Raw genomic sequence first — 19903 nt, forward strand, 5'->3', positions numbered from 1 at the left:
GTGCGCAGAAGCCCCGCCCCGCCCTAATCCCACCCCCACACCCGCAACTGCGGCCGCCGCCGCCTCTCCCTTCCTCTCTGCTCTTTCCTCCTCCTGCTTTCTCTTCCCTCCGCCTCCTCCGGCGCTGACGCTCGCGTAGGGCCCTGGCGTCAGACGCGCGGGGCGGGGCGAGTGCGGCGGGGGGTATAAGTAGAGGGTGCAGGAGGCGGTGCTTCCCCTTCTCCCCGGCGGTTAGTGCTGAGAGTGCGGAGTGTGTGCTCCGGGCTCGGAACACACATTTATTATTAAAAAATCCAAAAAAAATCTAAAAAAATCCTTTAAAAAACCCAAAAAAAATTTACAAAAAATCCGCGTCTCCCCCGCCGGAGACTTTTATTTTTTTTCCTTCCTCCTCTTTTATAAAATAACCCGGTGAAGCAGCCGAGACCGACCCGCCCGCCCGCCCGCGGCCCCGCAGCAGCTCCAAGAAGAAACCCAGAGACCAAGGCCTTCCCGCCCGCCCGCCCGCCCGCCCGCACCCGGCACCGCCAGCCTCTCCCAGCCAGCCGCCGGCCACTCCGCGGCGGCAGCGAAGCGACCCGGCTCTGCGGCCGTTGAGTAGTCGTCGATTCCGGTTGATTTTTGTCCCTCTGCGCTCGCCCCCGCTCCCCTCCCCCCGGCTCCGGCCCCCGGCCCCAGCACTCGCTCTCCTCTCACGGAAAGGTCGCGGCCTGTGGCCCTGCGGGCAGCCGTGCCGAGATGAACCCCAGCGCCCCCAGCTACCCCATGGCCTCGCTCTACGTAGGGGATCTACACCCCGACGTGACCGAGGCGATGCTCTACGAGAAGTTCAGCCCGGCCGGGCCCATCCTCTCCATCCGGGTCTGCAGGGACATGATCACCCGCCGCTCCTTGGGCTACGCGTATGTGAACTTCCAGCAGCCGGCGGACGGTGAGAGCCAGGCCCGGAGGCCGGCGAGCGAGCGGGAGGGCGGCCATAAGGCGCGGGCGGCACGGAGGGCCGCTAGGCCGGCGGGCCCGGGGCGGGGGCGGCAGGGCATGTCAGCCTCCCCCCCCCGGGACCGGCAGGGAGAGGATCGGGCTCTGGGACCTCCGACCGGGTCCCCAGAAACTGCGATCTCCGGGCCGGCGGGGACCGCGCAGCCGGCAGTCGCATGCTGCCCAGCCACTTCCTCCTTTGCGACCATTTTCTCGTCCTCAGTCGCTCTCAAACTTTAGGGTGATGACGCGCGGGGAGGGTGGGTGAGATTCGCTTCTTCCACTGCGCTCCCGCCAGAAGCTGCAGCATTCGGGGCGCCGAGCCCCCTTCCCGGGTCGTAGGTGGAGGCACTCCCACCGGCCTGGGCTCTGGCCGGCGCCCCGGCCTCGGGAGGAAGTGCGATTCCGTGCTCGAAAAATACCACGTGTTGAACCCTGTAACCTCACAGGCCCGAGGCCTGCTCCTGCTAAATGGCCCGATCTCCTGGGTCGGGGAGCCATGAGGCCTTGGAATAAAGTTAGGGTGCCGTGTGGTGTGGGGGTCCTTGGTCTCGCGATCCCATTTTTTAATAACGCATCACGCTGACTGATGGACTCGGGAAGGCAGACTATACCAATGACACGTGCGTTCCGGGGTTTTCCCCTGCATGAGCCATTTCTCTTGCATTACCAGCGGGGCGATGGGAGGAAGGGATGTGGAAAGAAGACCCTCCTTTTGAAGGCGAGTTTGCTCGGGCAACTATAGACCTTTTTAAAGTCAAATTAGAACTTAGTATGATAATAGTGATCGTTCAGTATGTATGTACGTTTGATGTGTTACACGTGTAGACACACTTTTCAGAAGTCATGCCTGTGGTTTTCAGAGGATTTTCTTTAAAATATGTTAGCTAATTTTGGCTCTAAATGTTCCTTAGGTGTAGCTAACTTGGACTGGACCATTACACTTAATCTGTACATTCAGGTGACTGAAGGCTCTCATATCTTTAAAAGTGGCTCAATATCCATGAAATCTTGGGTGATTCAGTATAAGTTTACATTTTCATTTGAAGTATTTTAACAAAAACAAAATTCGAGAAACAGGTCTATGGCCTCATGAGTTGCCAGGATCAATTGACTTAGGAAGACAGCTTCAGTTATTCACTTTTTTTGTCCTTCAGAGTTTTGGATACAGGCCAAGTATTCTAAAATGTGAGTTCTTGACCAGGTTTTTACTGGGTTAAGTTGATACTGAGATTTTTAGGTAAGCAGGGTGTGCTGAGCAATACTGTCCAAAAGTTGTAAAACTGCACTGCAGGTTTTTTGGCCCTGTAAGCAGTTACTCCTGATATCGCTTCATTACAGTTCTCAACTCTGGGCAGTGTGTATCACTTGGTATAACTAGGAAGGAATTAACACAGATTGTAAGGTGGTAACTTGAAGGGATTATTCTAAAGTTTTAACATCTTCAAGTCTAGCCCCTTGAATAATCCCTTAATCCCTTTGAATCAGAAAGATTGAACTTCATGTTGCCATGGTTACAGTACACTTAAATATTTCTGTTTTATGCCAGTAGAGAAATACCATAACTTTTCAAAATAAAACTTCATCTTCATTCACTTGGTTATGTACAATGTAGGCATTCTACTCCCCCTACACCCGCGCCCCGCCCCCCACTGGTTTTGTTTTTCATTTTATTTTTTGCTGATACTGGGCTTGAACTTGGGCCTGGGTGCTGTCAATAAGCATTTTTGTTCAAGATTAGTGCTCTGCTTCTTGAACCACAGCGCTGGCTTCTTGGGTGCTTAATTGGAGAAGAGTCTTACAGACTCCTATCCAGACTGGCTTTAAACCTTGGTCCTCAGATCTCAGCTTCCTGGGTGGCAGTCCTTAACATGCATGAGACACTGGCCGGTTGCATAAAAATATTTTTAATTTATTGATACATCAGTGGATTTGGAATAGCTTTCAGAAGTGACCAGTATTCAGGTTAATAGGAAAAGGTGACTCATTCAAAAGGAACTCAAGCATAGCTTAAAAAATTACACTGAAGGAGCTGAGTAGGTGTGGTCACTGTGGTTAATTGATAGTAGGCTGACGCCTGATTATCACTATAGTCTAGAAACTAGAACTTACATTTAAAAGTGGCTAGAAATTTTGTCCTGTTGATAACTTTATAGTTACATTGGCGTGGGGTTTGTGGAAATTGTTTCAGGATTTAAGATAGCCTGACTTAACATAAAAAAAGTATTACTTTTTCCAAATAAGTAACTTGTTAAGCCAATGACCTAAGATAGTTAATTTGTAAAAGCATTAAAAGCAAACTTAATATTACACCTAGTCTTTTAATTCAGTGTTTACTTCACAGCTAATTATGTCCATCCTTACATTAATTTTGTTACATGATACTAGGAAGTTCTGTGAAAATTCTCCCGAATAATTCATGAACTTTATCAAGAAAATGAGCTAGTCTTTATATAATATTAGCAGTGATGAACCATAAAGTGACCTTCTTGGTAACTTCTTGATCAAATAGCCAGGAAGCTGCTTTCAGCTTGCCAATGTTAGTTTTTTGTTATTGCTCATTAAATAAGCTGTATGTGAAGGAATTTTGGGTTTATATAGACTGGAACAAAAAGATATTTTTAACTTTGGCGATTAAGGGAAAATACTGTTTCAGAAAATACTAGCAATATGCATCCTTGTGGGGATTCTGATCAGTGTCCTTTCTCTGCATTATATAGTAAGTGGTCAGTTAAGATTTTGAAGTAGATATTTGCCCAAACTCTGAAAATGTCTTTTTTTTTTTTAACAGCGGAGCGTGCTTTGGACACCATGAATTTTGATGTTATAAAGGGCAAGCCAGTACGCATCATGTGGTCTCAGCGTGATCCATCACTTCGTAAAAGTGGAGTGGGCAACATATTCATTAAAAATTTGGACAAATCCATTGATAATAAAGCACTGTATGATACATTTTCTGCTTTTGGTAACATCCTTTCATGTAAGGTAAGCAAAAATGTGACAAGTATACATTTCTATTGTTGAGCTGCTTTTAGATTAGTCCTTAAAATGACGGCTGTGCAGTTAGTACCATTTTTATTTCCCAGATATTCAGAGCTAGGTAGCTTACAAATTGGCGCCACCACTGGAAGAATGTTAAATCCATACCAAATAATGAAGGGGTATGTATATGTCTTTTGCATAGGTGGTTTGTGATGAAAATGGTTCCAAGGGCTATGGATTTGTACATTTTGAGACACAGGAAGCAGCTGAAAGAGCTATTGAAAAAATGAACGGGATGCTTCTAAATGATCGCAAAGTGTGAGTATAATAATTCAAAATTCATTTTAAAAGTTAATATAGTTGTGGGCTGGGAAGGTGGCTCAGTGGTAGAGTGCTTGCCTTGCATGCATGAGGCCCTGGGTTTGATTTTTCAGCACCACATAAGCAGAAAAAGGCAGAAGTGGCGCTGTGGCTCAAGTAGTTGAGCACTAGCCTTGAGCTGAAGAGCTGAGGGACAGCACCCAGGCTCAAGAGTTCAGGCTCCAGGACCAGCAAAAAAAAAAAGTTAATATCCTTGTGTTTTTTATCAGTGGATTTCTCTTACAGACTAGGGCATTTTAACTGTCTGAGAGTTCTTCAGCTTCTTCTACAGGTACAGGTTAGGCTTAGTTTTTATGAGGTACCGTGGTGCTCTTCATACTGTTCCCATAAATCACTGTATCATGTGGTGAAGTCAATTTCGTGATGAAGGAAAGACTAAATATGTAAAAGTCATACTACTCTAAGGAAACCAGTGACCAGTAATGTATAATCTTGCTAGGCAAAAGTGGTATAACATCTGTAATCATAACATGAGTATGTAGGAGGTTTAAGGATGGATCTCAGTTTGGGACAGGCTGAGAAAAAAAGAGTTCATGTTCTAAACAAGGGAAATGATACATATTAGTCAGTTTAAGCTCCTAACCTGAAACTCTTTAGTACCATCAATGATCAAATCAGATTTGGGCATATTTCAGATTAAGAATGTGTAACCAGTTTAATCTCTACAGATAATTTCAAAGTCTGAAATATTTCTGTTTTCAAGCATTTTGGGTAAGAATTATTTCACTAATTCACAGTTGAAATGTTTGTCTTAAACATCCAACACTTGCAAAATGCTCAAAGACTGATTATTGCATAATGATGGTGGCCATTTTGGAAAATACTTTTGACTATGTATAATCTTAAGGTCATTTCTACTCTTTTGATGATAGTGTTTCTGAACAGATAGAGACAATCATGATTTGAGTAGGATTCCTAGGTGTATTGCTGTTCTATGACATTACTTTTAATTAGGGAGAAATTAAGTTTTTGAAAGTCATGATATTGACAGTACTGTAGTTATGACAAGTTCTTAGAGGCTGGAGTGCAGAATTAGGAAGTTTGAATTTCTGTTGTGGGAGATGGCAAGTAAAGTAAGAGCCACTTGAAGACAGCGGTGATGAAACTTTTAATAAAAGAAAGAAACACTCTTGCCAGGCACTGTTGGCTCATGCCTGTAATCCTATGCAGGAGGCTGAGATCTGAGAGTCAGGGTTCAAAGCCAGCCCACCTGGGCAGGAAAGTCCATGAGACTCATCTTCAATTAACCACCAGAAAACCGGAAGTGGCACTGTGGCTCAAGTGGTAGAATGCTTGCCTTGAGCTGAAGAGCTCAGGGACAGTGCCCAGGCCTGAAGTTTGAGCCTGACTAACAAAAAGAAAAAGGAAATGCTCTTGCACTGTGATTGTGGTTAAGAAGTTTATTATTTATGTAGTGGTATTTTCATACCTGAAAGCCCTATTTCTATGTTACAGTATGCTTTTAGAGGTTCTGAAAAATTGTCAATTATAAATCACATCGCTTAAACCAATATGAACTTCATAGGGATATGACTTAATGTTACCGTCCTTACATATTTATATTAGATTTGTTGGACGATTTAAGTCTCGTAAAGAACGAGAAGCAGAACTTGGAGCTAGGGCAAAAGAATTCACCAATGTTTACATCAAGAACTTTGGAGAAGACATGGATGATGAGCGCCTTAAGGAACTCTTTGGCAAGTTTGGTAAAGTGTCTGAATTAAATTTTTACACTTGAAGTTCTGAGTGATTGCTCATAGTTAATTTTGGCTAGTACTTCATATTAAGAAAAGATGAAACTTACATGGTACTTAAAAATGCTTACAGTTTCTTGAATTAAGCTAGACTTGCAAAGTATTAGGACATGAAAATCTGTTTTGCTACATTAAGATGGTAGACTTACATACTCAAAGATCCCATTTCATCAGAAGCATGAATCTGGCTCAGCAAGCTGGCCAACTTTGTGATAATTGTCTAGTCTTACAAGCATCATATTTAAGAAAAGTCAATTTTTCTTTTTTGAGAGCTTCAAATAATTGGGATTTTTTTAAATTATTGTAGTCTGCCATTTTGAACATTAAGCAACAAAAAGAAAAACAATTTGCACACAGATAATGTTAGGAAAAGGAGTGAGGTCATGTTTTGGCATCCTAATGCCAAATTCTCTGTAGCTTTTCATGTTTCATCCCTGCAGCCTACTGAAGTTGGATTTTGTTAACTCACTAATCCCAAATGCTGAGTTGATCACACCAGTATGTGAATCTGTCTGATACTTCATTAAATACTATACCTGCTTATATATAGTAGAAATTTGAATATGGCCTTAGGCACATTAAAAAAGAAAACGTATCTGTGCCACACACCTACATTCTCAGTAGTCAAATGTGATTTTTAACCTGTTTTCTGACAGTTGGATAAGATAATCTCCTTAGTTAAAAGTCTCTTCCACTAGGGATGAGGGAGGGACATGTTTTTAGAAACATACATGTCTCCTCTTTGGGAATTGGTTTGTTTTTTAGCCTCCAATCTATTCAAAAGCAGATAGGCTAAGGAAGGCTTTAAAAAAAGATTAATTCTAACATCAAGAAAACCAAGTGCTGGTAATAGAAAACACCTCTTGAAAGTTAAGAATAAAACTTTAAGTATACAGCATTTTAAAATGGGAGGAAGAATCTTGTAGGGAGTATGAAGTGCTTGTTTGCTTTCTTAGTGTAAAAGAGCCTTTAAAGCATAAATGCCTAAAGCATGGGAGGCTTGCAGAATTGTCCGGAGGTTTGGAATTGTTTCATACCATTTACTCTTTTCTCCCCTACCCCTAGCTTTGTTTTATATGTTGAAATGTACAAACTATAAATGTATGGAATAACTTTGAATTTAAAAATTTTTAGGACCTGCCTTAAGTGTGAAAGTAATGACTGATGAAAGTGGGAAATCCAAAGGATTTGGATTTGTAAGCTTTGAAAGGCACGAAGATGCACAGAAAGTAAGCCTTAAATATAAGTAATTAAATGTGACGTGGTCTTGATGTATTTTTCAGTAAGTGGGAGGGGCATGAAGTTGAGATTTTATATATGTACCAGTGGTTATTGGACATTGATTACACTAGCTTGTGTGTTATGTATTGAAGTATAAATTGGGATTCTATATTATCAGATCTGTAGATTTTTGAGATGAGTTTTCTTTAAGCTTTTGTAATTAACAGATTTTCCTTACTGTTGAAGAAATTAGCTTACGTTTATTGTAAGTTACTAATGAAATTTTTTTGTGATTTCTATAAGGCTGTGGATGAGATGAATGGAAAGGAGCTCAATGGAAAACAAATTTACGTTGGTCGAGCTCAGAAAAAAGTGGAACGACAGACGGAACTTAAGCGCAAATTTGAGCAGATGAAGCAAGATAGGATCACCAGATACCAGGTTCATTTTTAATTGAACAAGCAAAATAAGACAGGGATGCGGAAACCTATTTTACATTCATTTCAGTTACTGCCAGGTAACTGAGGATTTGAAAGTGGAAAAGAAGAAACATGGGCTAAAATAATAGGAGGTGTGCTCAGGTATCACTGGTTTTCTATTTCCTTTTCAATAGTTTTTTTTTTTTTTTTATTCTTTTTAGGGTGTTAACCTTTATGTGAAAAATCTTGATGATGGTATTGATGATGAGCGTCTCCGGAAAGAGTTTTCTCCATTTGGTACAATCACTAGTGCAAAGGTAAAAGCACAATTTGGAGGGTTTGTGCTACTGTTTTTGATTTTATTTTGACAGGTTTTAAACTCAAGTCCTTGAACTTGCTAAGAATGTGCCTCTACCACTTTAGCTACCATCCTAGCCTTTTATGATTGAGTTGCTTTTTCAAATAAGGTCTCCTGAGATTTTATGCACAGGTCAGGCCAGCCTGAAACCACAGCCTTATTTTCTCTTCCCACTATTAAAGGTTTGGGGGAAATCCCCTGTGTAGAGTGTTTGCTTATTTTGCAAACAAACGAATAAGTTTTCTTTGCCAGAAAAATACCAGTTCTTGGGTCTGGGAAGGTTGCTCAGTGGTAGAGCGCTTGCCTTGCATGCATGAGGCCCTGGGTTTGATTCCTCAGCACCACATAAGCAAAAAGAAAAAAAGCCAGAAGTGGCACTGTGGCTCAAGTGCTAGAGCGCTAGCCTTGAGCTGAAGAGCTGAGGGACAGTGCCCAGGCCCAGAGTTCAGGCCCCACGACCGGACTCAAAAAGAAAAAAAAAAGAAAGAAAAATACCAGTTCTTTTCAGTTTTTCAGAAGTGAAAGTTTTGCCTCATTTTAAGATGTTGTAGCCTAATGGTGCTTTTGTGCAAATGTTTTAATTCTTCTAATCTTTCCCTAAGGTAGGCTGCATTTGGTAAAAGTAACAGTGGTGTCCTTATGTGACATGCAGTGTTTCAACTAGTTTAGACTAGTTTTCTTAAAAAAATAGTTTCTGGAGGCAACTTACTCTAAAGCCATAATTTTTATTACTGTTATCCTAATCTGAGTAGTTAAACCCCAACATCTCACTCACCCCAATTCAATAATTACTTGAAACCAGAAATCAGGGATTAAGAAACAAGGTCCTATCTATTAGGCAGTCAGCAGAAAAAGCCCATGAGACTGCCAACTCGCAAATACATACCCAGCAAGAAGCTAACTGGAGGCGCAAGTGGTAAGAGCAAGTGAGGGTGATCCCCTGACTGTGGCCTCCCCAATAAAAGAAAAATGGGGTCTAGTCCAAATTCTGAAATCCTTACTTAAGAACCTCAGTTTTAGTAGTTTTGTCTAGTGTCTGTGAGCTGAGATTCTGTGAGTAATACTTTGTTGATATGTAATGTTGGTCCTATCGCTTTTCCTGACAACCCAAAGGGATCTTCTACCTATAGACAGGAAAATTAGAGGCAAAGTAGATTAATAAAAGTACCTTTATTGCCTATATTTTCTGTACAGGTACTTGGGATGTGATAAAATGTATTCTTCAGTGGAAGTCACGCTAGGTTTCCAAGTGATAGAGCACTAGAGTTGAGCTGAAGAGCTGAGGGACAGCGGCTCAGAGTTCAAGCCCCATGACGGACAAAACATTTATTCTTAAATGTCAGTTGTATCAGTCTCTTTGGAGGGAGTAAAAAGGAGGTCCAATTTGTTCTCAAGGCGATCATTTGTTAATTTAACAATGCTTATTAAAACAGATTTATTAAGCAAGACAATAGGGTAAAATGTGAAAGGTAATAACTACACAGGAGCTACTGTAGTTTGTGTAAAGTTTTTATGAAATGAAGTCATACTGTATGCCTTGATGTTGCCTTTTCACTTAAAGTGCTTTTTCACTTTTTTTGCTAAGGATTAAATATTTTTGCTAAATATTGGTGCCATCATTTATTTTAGTGTACTTGTTTTGGTAAATTTTTGGATAGGTGGCTTATTTTTACTCTTAGAACAATTCATGTCTTCTTGAATCTAGATTTCTAGAGTTTGGATTGCTGGTGGTGATTTTTTTTTTTTTTTTTTGGTCCAGACGTGGGGCCTGAAATCTGGGCCTGGGCGCTGTCCCTCAGTTCTTCAACTGAAGGCTAGCACTCTACCACTTGAGCCACAGCGCCATTTCCGGCTTTTTTCTTTTTGCTTATATGGTGCTGAGGAATCGAACTCAGGGCCTCAGGCATCAAGCGCTCTACTACTGAGCAACCTTCCCAGCCCTGGTGCTGGTATATTTAAAGTGGAGATTAACAATTAAAATTGTGCCAAAAAGCCTAGAAAAATCTCCATTGGTCTTTAGGGATTTGTCAATTAAGAAGGTGATACCCCATAATTATGTATTTACTAATTCTGTTTTTCTTCGCATATTTTTATATTGTTAGGCTAAGATAATGTATGCTTGTATGTTAACCTTAACACTTGAATATTAAGGAAGAATTAAAGAACACAAGAGGTTGATACAAAGTGACAGTTTGGTAGTTGATTCAATGTCTTTGACTATAAATGGAGTAATGCCCTCCTTTTTGAAACAGTGTTTTTATTTAAGTAGTTTTGCAAAGGAATTGCCATTTTTTAACACAGCAGCTTGTGAATATAGTGCCTTCAGATGAATATTTCCCCTTTTAACAGTCTGACCTATATGTCCTCTCTTTTTGTTAACTGTTTCTACCTTACTCTAACATTAATTTTTCTTTTAATAGGTTATGATGGAAGGTGGTCGAAGCAAAGGGTTTGGGTTTGTATGTTTCTCCTCCCCAGAAGAAGCTACTAAAGCAGTTACAGAAATGAATGGTAGAATTGTGGCCACAAAGCCACTATATGTAGCTTTAGCTCAGCGCAAAGAAGAGCGCCAAGCTCACCTCACTAACCAGTATATGCAGAGAATGGCAAGTGTGCGAGCTGTGCCCAACCCCGTAATCAACCCCTACCAGCCAGCACCTCCTTCAGGTTACTTCATGGCAGCTATCCCACAGGTAAGTTTTTGTACTGCTAATGTATTTTGGGCATTAAAAGTGAGTTGAGATAGAATTCGTAAAAAAATTGCTTGAGGGTTTCGCAATGTTTTGTGGGGGTAAGAGCAAATAACTATTTGTTGGGAATTTTTTTCTTTTTGTTTGTTTTTAATCTAAGACTAACAGATTTGTTTGCTTGCTTTCTGCAGACTCAGAACCGTGCTGCATACTATCCTCCTAGCCAAATTGCTCAACTAAGACCAAGTCCTCGCTGGACTGCTCAGGGTGCCAGACCTCATCGTAAGCCTTTTAACTAAAATTATGAATTAGATAAAACACAAGTCCTCGCTGGACTGCTCAGGGTGCCAGACCTCATCGTAAGCCTTTTAACTAAAATTATGAATTAGATAAAACATGCATATGGAAAATTGGCTGTTTAGCCCCTTGTTATACTACTGGCTGTTGACATTCATAATTTTTTATTTTATTTTTTGGTGGGTCATGTGGCTTGAACTCTGGGCCTGGGCACTGTCCCTCAGCTCTTCAGCTCAAGGCTAGTGCTCTACCACTTGAGCCACAGTGCCACTTCTGGCTTTTTCTGTTTATGTGGTGTTGAGGAATCAAACCCAGGGCCTCATGCATGCAAGACAAGCGCTCTGCCACTGAGCCACCTTCTCAGCTCATAAAACAAATTATGGGGGGTTTTTGGTTTGGTTTGGGCCTTGAACTCCTTCTCGCAAGTGCTGGGACTACCGGTGTGTATCACCATACTCAACTTGTTTTGCTTAAAGTGCTGCTCCATTTTTAATGATAGTCATGTCTGTTTTGGGTTCCTTCATATTTGTCACACTAAGGTTTGCATCCTTCCTTGTATTTACTAGTCAAGCACTCAGTTACTTGAATACAGTCCACAGCCTTTTTGTCAATTTTGTTGTTGTTGTTTTTCCAGAGCCTAGGGTCTTTTAAGATTTTTTCCTAGGGCCAGCCTTCATCATTATATCCATATCTGGAGGCTTGATACTAGCATGCCTAGCTTGGATTGGTATGGGATCTTACTAAGTTTTCCCCTGGGCTGGCCTAGCCGTGTGTTAATAGGTATGAACGACTATACCCAACCAGAGTCCCATGTTAGACCTATAGAACACTTCTAGATTATAGGAACACTTGAGATTTTTATCATGTTTCCTATTTCAGTTATTAAGCCTTTGTCATTGTATTGAGTTGGTGTTTTTATTTAATAAGGCTCTTAAATGATTAAATGTGATAAAACAGCAGGCTTGAAATTCAGCTTTGAATTTTGTTTGGCCATTTTTAGCCTGCTGTGCAAATGTCAGCTCTAAAAAAGTAGTGTTTTCACTCAAAAGCTCCCTAGTTAATGTTTGTATCTTTAAATGCAGCATTCCAAAACATGCCCGGTGCTATCCGCCCAGCCGCTCCTAGACCACCATTTAGTACTATGAGACCAGCTTCTTCACAGGTTCCACGAGTCATGTCCACACAGCGTGTTGGTGAGTCTTTACCCTTTCTGCAAAGATTGATCTTCAGCTTGAAAAAGTGCAATAAACATCCTTAAATGTCTTGTCTTTTTTTAGCTAACACATCAACACAAACAATGGGTCCACGTCCTGCAGCTGCTGCTGCAGCAGCCACTCCTGCTGTCCGCACCGTTCCCCAGTATAAATACGCTGCAGGAGTCCGCAATCCTCAGCAACATCTTAATGCACAGCCACAAGTTACCATGCAACAGGTAGTTTGGTCATTTCTTTATAAAAATGGTAGTTTGTGGTTTGAAGTTAGATAGGACAGACATTTCTTGTTATAGAAGCTTACATTATCTGGAGCAATTTGGTAGCTGAGAAGGGTTTGTAAAAATGTTCCATTTCTTACATATTCTAAGAAATTAGGTATTTAGCAGTCCCCCTCCTGGAGTGACATCTTGAGGGGTTTTTGATTGTTGGTTAGCATGTAAGTATAAGGGAAATATTAGGCTGTGAGATAGATTTGTAATTGATCATAACAGAATGATTCTGAAATACTCTGGAATCTGTCCAATGTGATTAGACATACTTGAACATGTATGTATTGACAGATGCCTTATTCTGTATTTGTAATTCTCAACTTGAAATCTTTAGGTGGTAGTTTTTATTAGATTTTTGATTGTCTACTGGTGGCGATTTGCATGTGTTACTATTTTTCCTGTTTTGTTTTTAATCTAGCCTGCTGTTCATGTACAAGGTCAGGAACCTTTGACTGCTTCCATGTTGGCATCTGCCCCCCCTCAAGAGCAAAAGCAAATGTTGGGTACGTATCTTTGTTACCACCTTCTCAGTTGCAGAGGCTAGAAAATACAAAGTTTTAGATTCTGAACCTACATGTGATATCCCTGGGAAACCAGTAAGAAAATGTGTTGGTGGTAGATTAAGTAGTGGGCATTACTTACGGACTTCACTCCATATTTTGAACAAGGAATGTGAAGACAACTTTTGACAACTTTTGGTTGGCATCTACCTACTTACTGATACCAACTTGACAAACAGATAATGCCAGGATATAATTTCATTGTAGCAGATCTTGCTTTGCTTTTTCCATGAAAAATGAGGAACAGTGGTGGGATTATGGGTTTAACACAATGCTGTATTAGATTTTTTAAAAAAAAGTAACCCCTGTTTGATACAGTTATGTGCCATCAATATTTTTTGATTGAAGGAGTTTTTGAATGTTCTTTGTTCATAGGTGAAAGGCTGTTTCCTCTTATCCAAGCCATGCACCCTACTCTTGCTGGTAAAATCACTGGCATGTTATTGGAGATAGATAATTCAGAACTACTTCATATGCTTGAGTCTCCAGAGTCTCTGCGTTCTAAGGTAGTATAAATTACTTGTCCAGTTTACTCTTAATCTATGATTGATTAGGCTTGCCTTTTTCTTTTTTGGGTGATGCTGGGGATTGAACCCATAGCTGTCAGCATATTAGACAAGCTTTCTGTATCATGTCCCTAGTCAACCAACTTTTGTATCCTTCAGAGTTGTATCCCCAGCCAATAAGCTTCTTATAGGAGTTTGTCCATAAAGCATTAATGTAGTGCTTTGTATAAAGCAGACACAGTACCAGGAGCTTTATAATTATTATATGTAAATTTTCACAATAACTTGTTTTATAGATAGGAATCTGAAGCATCAAGGTGTTGAGTAATTTGTCCCATATTCATCACTTGCATATGGCAGAAACCTGTATTGAAACTGTTCAGTTCCTTGATGGAAGGATGAGAGCCAATCACCTTTTCTCTAAGCTGGTTTGTTCATTTGACCCCTATAGGTTGATGAAGCTGTAGCTGTACTACAAGCCCACCAAGCTAAAGAGGCTGCCCAGAAAGCAGTTAACAGTGCCACTGGTGTTCCAACTGTTTAAAAGTGAGTTTTCTTGCCTTTGTTGGTTCATTGCTCTCATCTTGCTTCTCCATCTTTTTTTAAGTTTGCTGAAGATACTTTGAAGCATAAGGAAGCAAAAAGTTATTTTGAAAGTAATTTAAATACATTGCTACTGCAGAGCGGTAGATATACAGATAAAGGAAACCACTTACTGCCTTAGTATTGGCTAACATATTTAAATAACAGGACTTTGAGATTTTATATTGTGGGCATTGGCTTTTATAGTGCAGTTCCTTTTTTGATTGAAGAGTAGCCTCCTCAGTTTCCCTTAGGCTCTCGTTGTTGTTTATTCCAAGAAACCAGATAATGTAGTTATATAGCCAGGTACAGATAGGATCAGAATCTGGAATTACTTTAAGGACGAGGTAGGAAATAGAATGGGTTTTGTGGGCCATGTTGTATCCTTTGGAATTACTCTACGCTGATATCATAGTGCAAAAGCAACCATGAGTGTTAACCAGTTGCTAGTGGCTATTCGGATAGCCAAAATCAGAGGATCCCAGTTCCAAGCCAGCCCAGGCAGAAACGGTTTTTTATCACCAACCAGCAAAAATCTTGAGGTGCAATTCTGGTTCAAGAAGTAGAATGCCAGCTTAAGCAAAAAAGTCAGATGAACACACGAGGCCCTGGGTTAAGCCCCAAGACCCCTACTACTGAGTAAAATTAGTATGGCTATGTTCCAGTAAAACTTGACAGGAACATTAAGTGATTGAATTTTTGCTAAGGACCTTAATCTTCTATTGACAAGTGCCATTATTGATCTTAATTATTTTTCCCTTTTCTTTTTCTTATTTACATTTACAGATTGATCAGGGACCATGAAAAGAAACTCGTGCTTCACCGAAGAAAAATATCTAAACATCGAAAAACTTAAATATTATGAAAAAACATTGCAAAATATAAAATAAATAAAAAAAGGAAAGGAAACTTTGAACCTTATGTACCGAGCAAATGCCAGGTCTAGCAAACAGTGCTAGTCCTAGATTACTTGATTTAAAAACAACAAAAAAACTACAAAAAAATAGTAAAATATAAAAACAAATTAATGTTTTATAGACCCTGGGAAAAAGAATTTTCAGCAAAGTACAAAAATTTAAAGCATTCCTTTCTTTAATTTTGTAATTCTTTACTGTGGAATAGCTCAGGATGTCAGTTCTAAGTAACAGAATTGATAACTGTGCGAGGAAACGTAATTTGGATTATAAAATTCTTGCTTTAATAAAATTCCTTAAACAGTGCATGGTTATGCTTTTGGCTTTTTTTTTAATACTTTGATAACAGGCATGTCCAAAAGATGTAATACCTTAACATTCTATATATGTACCTGATACCAATCTATGTTTGAAATTAAGCCAGTTTATTACTAGAGGTGTATGGGTGTACATGTGTGTGCCAATAGAGGGCTTGATCTCTGCTTTTGTTCACAGCTTGAGCCTCATCTCCCGCCCAGCTTTTGGGGTTTATTTGTTGTTGTTTTTGAGGAGTAGGATTCTTTGTTTGGATTTGCTGATTCATTGGAGATAGTCTTGAAGTTCTCTGGCGAGGCTATTTTGAAACTGATATTCAGTTCAGTGTGCTGAGTACTAGATTTATGGGCTGAGCATTGAAGGCTGGTTTTATGATAGAAGATGTGTAGCTTAAGCCCTTACTTGGCTGAGATTTTTTTAAAGCAGTAGTTTTTATATATGAAGAGAGGTAACAGATAATATTGACTTTAAATGTAATCTACATGTCAAAAAGCTAGGAGTAGTTATCAAAGGGATGCTATGCTGGGGTTTGTGCAAGTTGAGGTGCTCTGCAATTCACCTGAATTGCAGGCCTGTACGTTACTGAATGTCAATTCAATAGTTGATCATTGTTAGAAGATGTAAAGCTCCTATCTTCAGGAGGATAGATTTAGATCAAGCTTCAAGCCCAGAACATTTGCATGGGACTGATAGTCTAACCATTATATTTTAGGAAAAATGGTCTAAATTCCAACCCATCCTATATAATATTTCTAGCCCAGAACTTATTTTGTATTACTGATGATGCTAGAAACCAACCTTGACAATGAAGCATTATATGATGCTTCAATACCTGGGATGGTTTTTGTTTTTCTGTTCTGTCTTTCGAAACCTACTCAGCTGTTTTGTGTCTGAAATCAGTGTACACTGTAGGGTTTTTTTTCTCCAACCATAACCTCAGTGGGTTGACTATTAAGTGGAGAATAATTTCTTTTGGCTCTCTGAAAGATTTTCTTGTTAATAAACTTTATGGTTTTCAAAGAGGAGAGTTTAGATTGAGCCACCTAGAATTTTTATCTACAAAGTTTTCCAGTATCTACATAGGATTGTACTTGAGTAGTAAGTCTTGGGAGATAGGAAGATAAGTCACATCTGATTTTGAAATAATCTTACATTTTCTTAGAATTAGCATATTTGCATGATGAGCAGGAGTCAATAAGTCTGTATAAGTGGGGCATTGTGCTTACAAGAGTTGTTTTAGAGAAGTTGGCCCATCATGTATACTGTATTTGCAAATTTGACTAAAATGTGTAGCCCCTAGTCTGCTTATGCCTACTCATTCATGGACATGGATGGAGGAGAGTTAAAAAAAAAGGTGGTCCAACATGTACGTTTCCAGATGTTCAAGTTATCTTTTCAACTATCACACTAAATGTGTCCCTTTCACGGTCTTAATGCCATGTCTATATATTTTCTAAGGACTCTTAGTGATTTTGGCATTTTATAGCGGCTGGCAAGTGTAGTACCGAAGTGCTATATGATGTTCCTATGCACAGGAAGGATGTGATGTGATATGCCTTATGGGGAAAATACAGGTACAGGTAAGCTTTCAGGATAGAAACTAGTGCTATTGAAGATGGGGTGGATGGATATATGTTAAGACTCATTAGTTGTCAGCCTTGAGGGATTCTAAAATATCACATGGCATTGATTCAATCTGCTCACTCAGTATTGGTGAATTCATAAAAATAACTGCCATGCATAAGAGTTGACTGGTTATAGCTGTTAATACTTAGTTCATAGTTTACAATGGTTTCTTTAGGGCTACATAGTTTCCAACGATTTGAAGTGAAAAGCAGAGTAAAAATTGACACTGGACTATCACATGCCTTACAAAGTATATATAATGCAACATCATTTGGGAGTCACTAGCTAAGTGACATAATGGTACTAGATAGACATAGGACCAATTAGAAACTTTTAGGCTATAATCTTATTTTCAATACTTAGGCTTGTAATAGATAAAGCTAAGCATAAAGTGTATTTATAGTAGACCACTAATCATTCCTTTCTCTCCAGGTCAAACTAATGGACCACAAATTAGAGATTCTATAGAGAGTACTTTGAAATTTTATTCTTTTAATATAAATTCATGTCCCCAGATTATTTGCTTGCAGTAAATATATAATTTTTCTGTCAGTCGTGGGGCTTGAACCCTGGGCCTAGACACTCCTTCAGCCCTTCAGCTCAAGGCTAGCACTCTACCACTTGAGCCACAGTGCCCCTTCTGGTTTTCTGGTGGTTTATTGTAGAGAAGAGTCTCACAGACTTTGCTGCCCGGGCTGGCTTTGAACCACGATCCTCAGATCTCAGCTTCCTGAGTAGCTAGGATTACAGGCGTGAGCCACCAGAGCCCAGCTATATATGACTTTTAAAGAGGTTCTGATACTAACATTTGGTGACAGTAGGAGACTAGTTCTTATGGGAGTAAAATGGAACCACAAGTTTTATTTAGGTGAGAAGCAGCATGGGTACAGCTGGTCAGTATATTGGCTAATGCTGTCAAGCTATGACATTCTGATACACAACTCTAAGAGGTCAGACCAGTCTTGGGGACAAATATAGTAAACCAGTTAGGCCAGGAACAATTTCAGACAACAGCAGAGTTTCACTGACATCTTCATTCCCTTTTAATCCCCCTGTTGTAAATAAAGACTAAGTTACACAATCTCAGGTTAGGTTTTTAAGGGTTGTAGGCTGCGATTTAACTAACCACTCATCGGATACTTCTCAAATGTTGCTGTCTTCTCAGCTAAATTTCACATGCTTATGCAACCATGTGGCTCCATCAGGTTGGCCTGATTTCAAGGCAGGTATTATCCTTTACTTCTGGCAAATTTAGGGAAAGAAAGACACAAAGTTAGAAAAATATGAAAAACCAACTCAAACTTACTCCAAAAAGTTCACATAAGTAAAAGAAGGATGTTTGTACTTTTCAGGAGGACCATAAAACATTGGTAAGGCATATGTGAATAAATGAACAGATGATTGGTTATTGGGTTTTGTTACTAGAATTACCTCCATGAAAAAAATGTGTAATATAGGGGACCTTTTTGTTATGCTGATTTTCAAGTTTTCAACTGGATATCAGCCTGATACTCGAAAGTGCTTTCTTAGCACCTGGGTTTAAATCAGTAGACATTTTGTCCCTTAATCAAAGGAATCAAAAGTTAGATTTTATATTAAATGCACATCCTTTTTTAATAGATATAATTTTGTGCATGTACATAAATAATCTGTAATGGTGACAATCCCTAACAATGAATTGTGAGCCTAGGTAACGATGTAGCACAATTAGGACCAGTAATGAAAATTGTCCAAGCTTATGTGCACTGTTAGGCCCTGGGCTTCTGTATAGAGCCATGCTACTTAAGGTGGTAGATGTGTAGTTAGGTTGACAAGTCAGACAAATCATTTTATTCATGTGCATGTTGAACAAAATTCTCTGGTTAGTGCTGAGGATTGAACCCAGCCTTGAATATGCTAGGACAAGCTCTATTGCCAACCTCCACTCAACAGTGAAGTGACTCTTACCTTCATGTACTATCTTATGCAACCATCCTATAAGATTGGTTCAGTAATTTACTGTTTTACAGATGAAGTTGAAGCTTCAAGAAGTAATTGCCCATAGCCAATGCTAAGTGGAGAAGGACTGGGGTTTGAATTGGCCTGTAGAAATCCAGAGTTCTTCCCCTTAGACTATATAAGTTACACCAAGGTAATTTACTTAGAAGCTATGAAAGAGTAGTCTAATAAAATGTCAGGTACTTAGGCTACTTTTGCATGGGGGACAGGGAGGGAGACAGCAATTTTGACATTTCTCAGAGCATGCACTAATAAGCCAAAGCAAAGATGCTTTTCTGTTGCACATTTGAGGCAGTCAAGGGGACTTAGAAGAAAACATTTTAACCAAGTTGGGCATGAAATTCTAAGTATTTTTATTCACCAGAGCATCTTGAGCTGCCTCGGAGCAAACTTACTGATATTATTATTCTAGATTCCCTTCAAACCTTTTTTTTTTTTTTTTTTTTTTTTGCCGGTTGTGGGGCCTGAACTCTGGGCCTGGGCGCTGTCCCTCAGCTCTTCAGCTCAAGGCTAGCACTCTACCATTTGAGCCACAGCGCCACTTTCCGGCTTTTTTCTTTTTGCTAATGTGGTGCTGAGGAACTGAACCCAGGGCCTCATGCATGCAAGGCAAGCGCTCTTCCACTGAGCCACCTTCCCAGCCCCCCTTCAAACATTTTGAAGATAAGTTTGGGGTTTTTTTTTTTTGATAAGTTTTTATAAAGGTCCATGGAGTGGCCATGTGTTGCACTTCTGTGCCAAATAGGAAGATGTCCTTTTCTCCACAGCTATTTTTAAATGGAGGGAATGCTAGTTGCTGCTGATGAAGAAGAAAGTTCCAACAAATGGGGAATGTTTTC

The 19903-nt window shown here is 39.9% G+C and overlaps 1 protein-coding gene across 1 annotated transcript; it reads left to right on the plus strand.

Moving 5' to 3' along the window:
- The first annotated feature begins 490 nt into the window (after positions 1-490).
- Pabpc1 (poly(A) binding protein, cytoplasmic 1) lies at positions 491-15433 on the plus strand. The gene is made up of 15 exons (XM_013012507.1): positions 491-931; positions 3770-3963; positions 4163-4278; positions 5908-6047; positions 7230-7324; positions 7620-7757; positions 7957-8052; positions 10514-10786; positions 10975-11065; positions 12163-12273; positions 12358-12512; positions 12982-13066; positions 13499-13629; positions 14081-14175; positions 14998-15433. Exons 1-14 carry the CDS (start codon positions 739-741, stop codon positions 14171-14173), a joined length of 1911 nt encoding a protein of 636 aa, XP_012867961.1. The 5' UTR covers positions 491-738; the 3' UTR covers positions 14174-14175; positions 14998-15433.
- Positions 15434-19903: the final 4470 nt, after the last annotated feature.

This window comes from Dipodomys ordii, unplaced genomic scaffold (genome assembly GCF_000151885.1).
Source record: "Dipodomys ordii isolate 6190 unplaced genomic scaffold, Dord_2.0 Scaffold17, whole genome shotgun sequence".
Lineage (NCBI taxonomy): Eukaryota > Metazoa > Chordata > Mammalia > Rodentia > Heteromyidae > Dipodomys > Dipodomys ordii.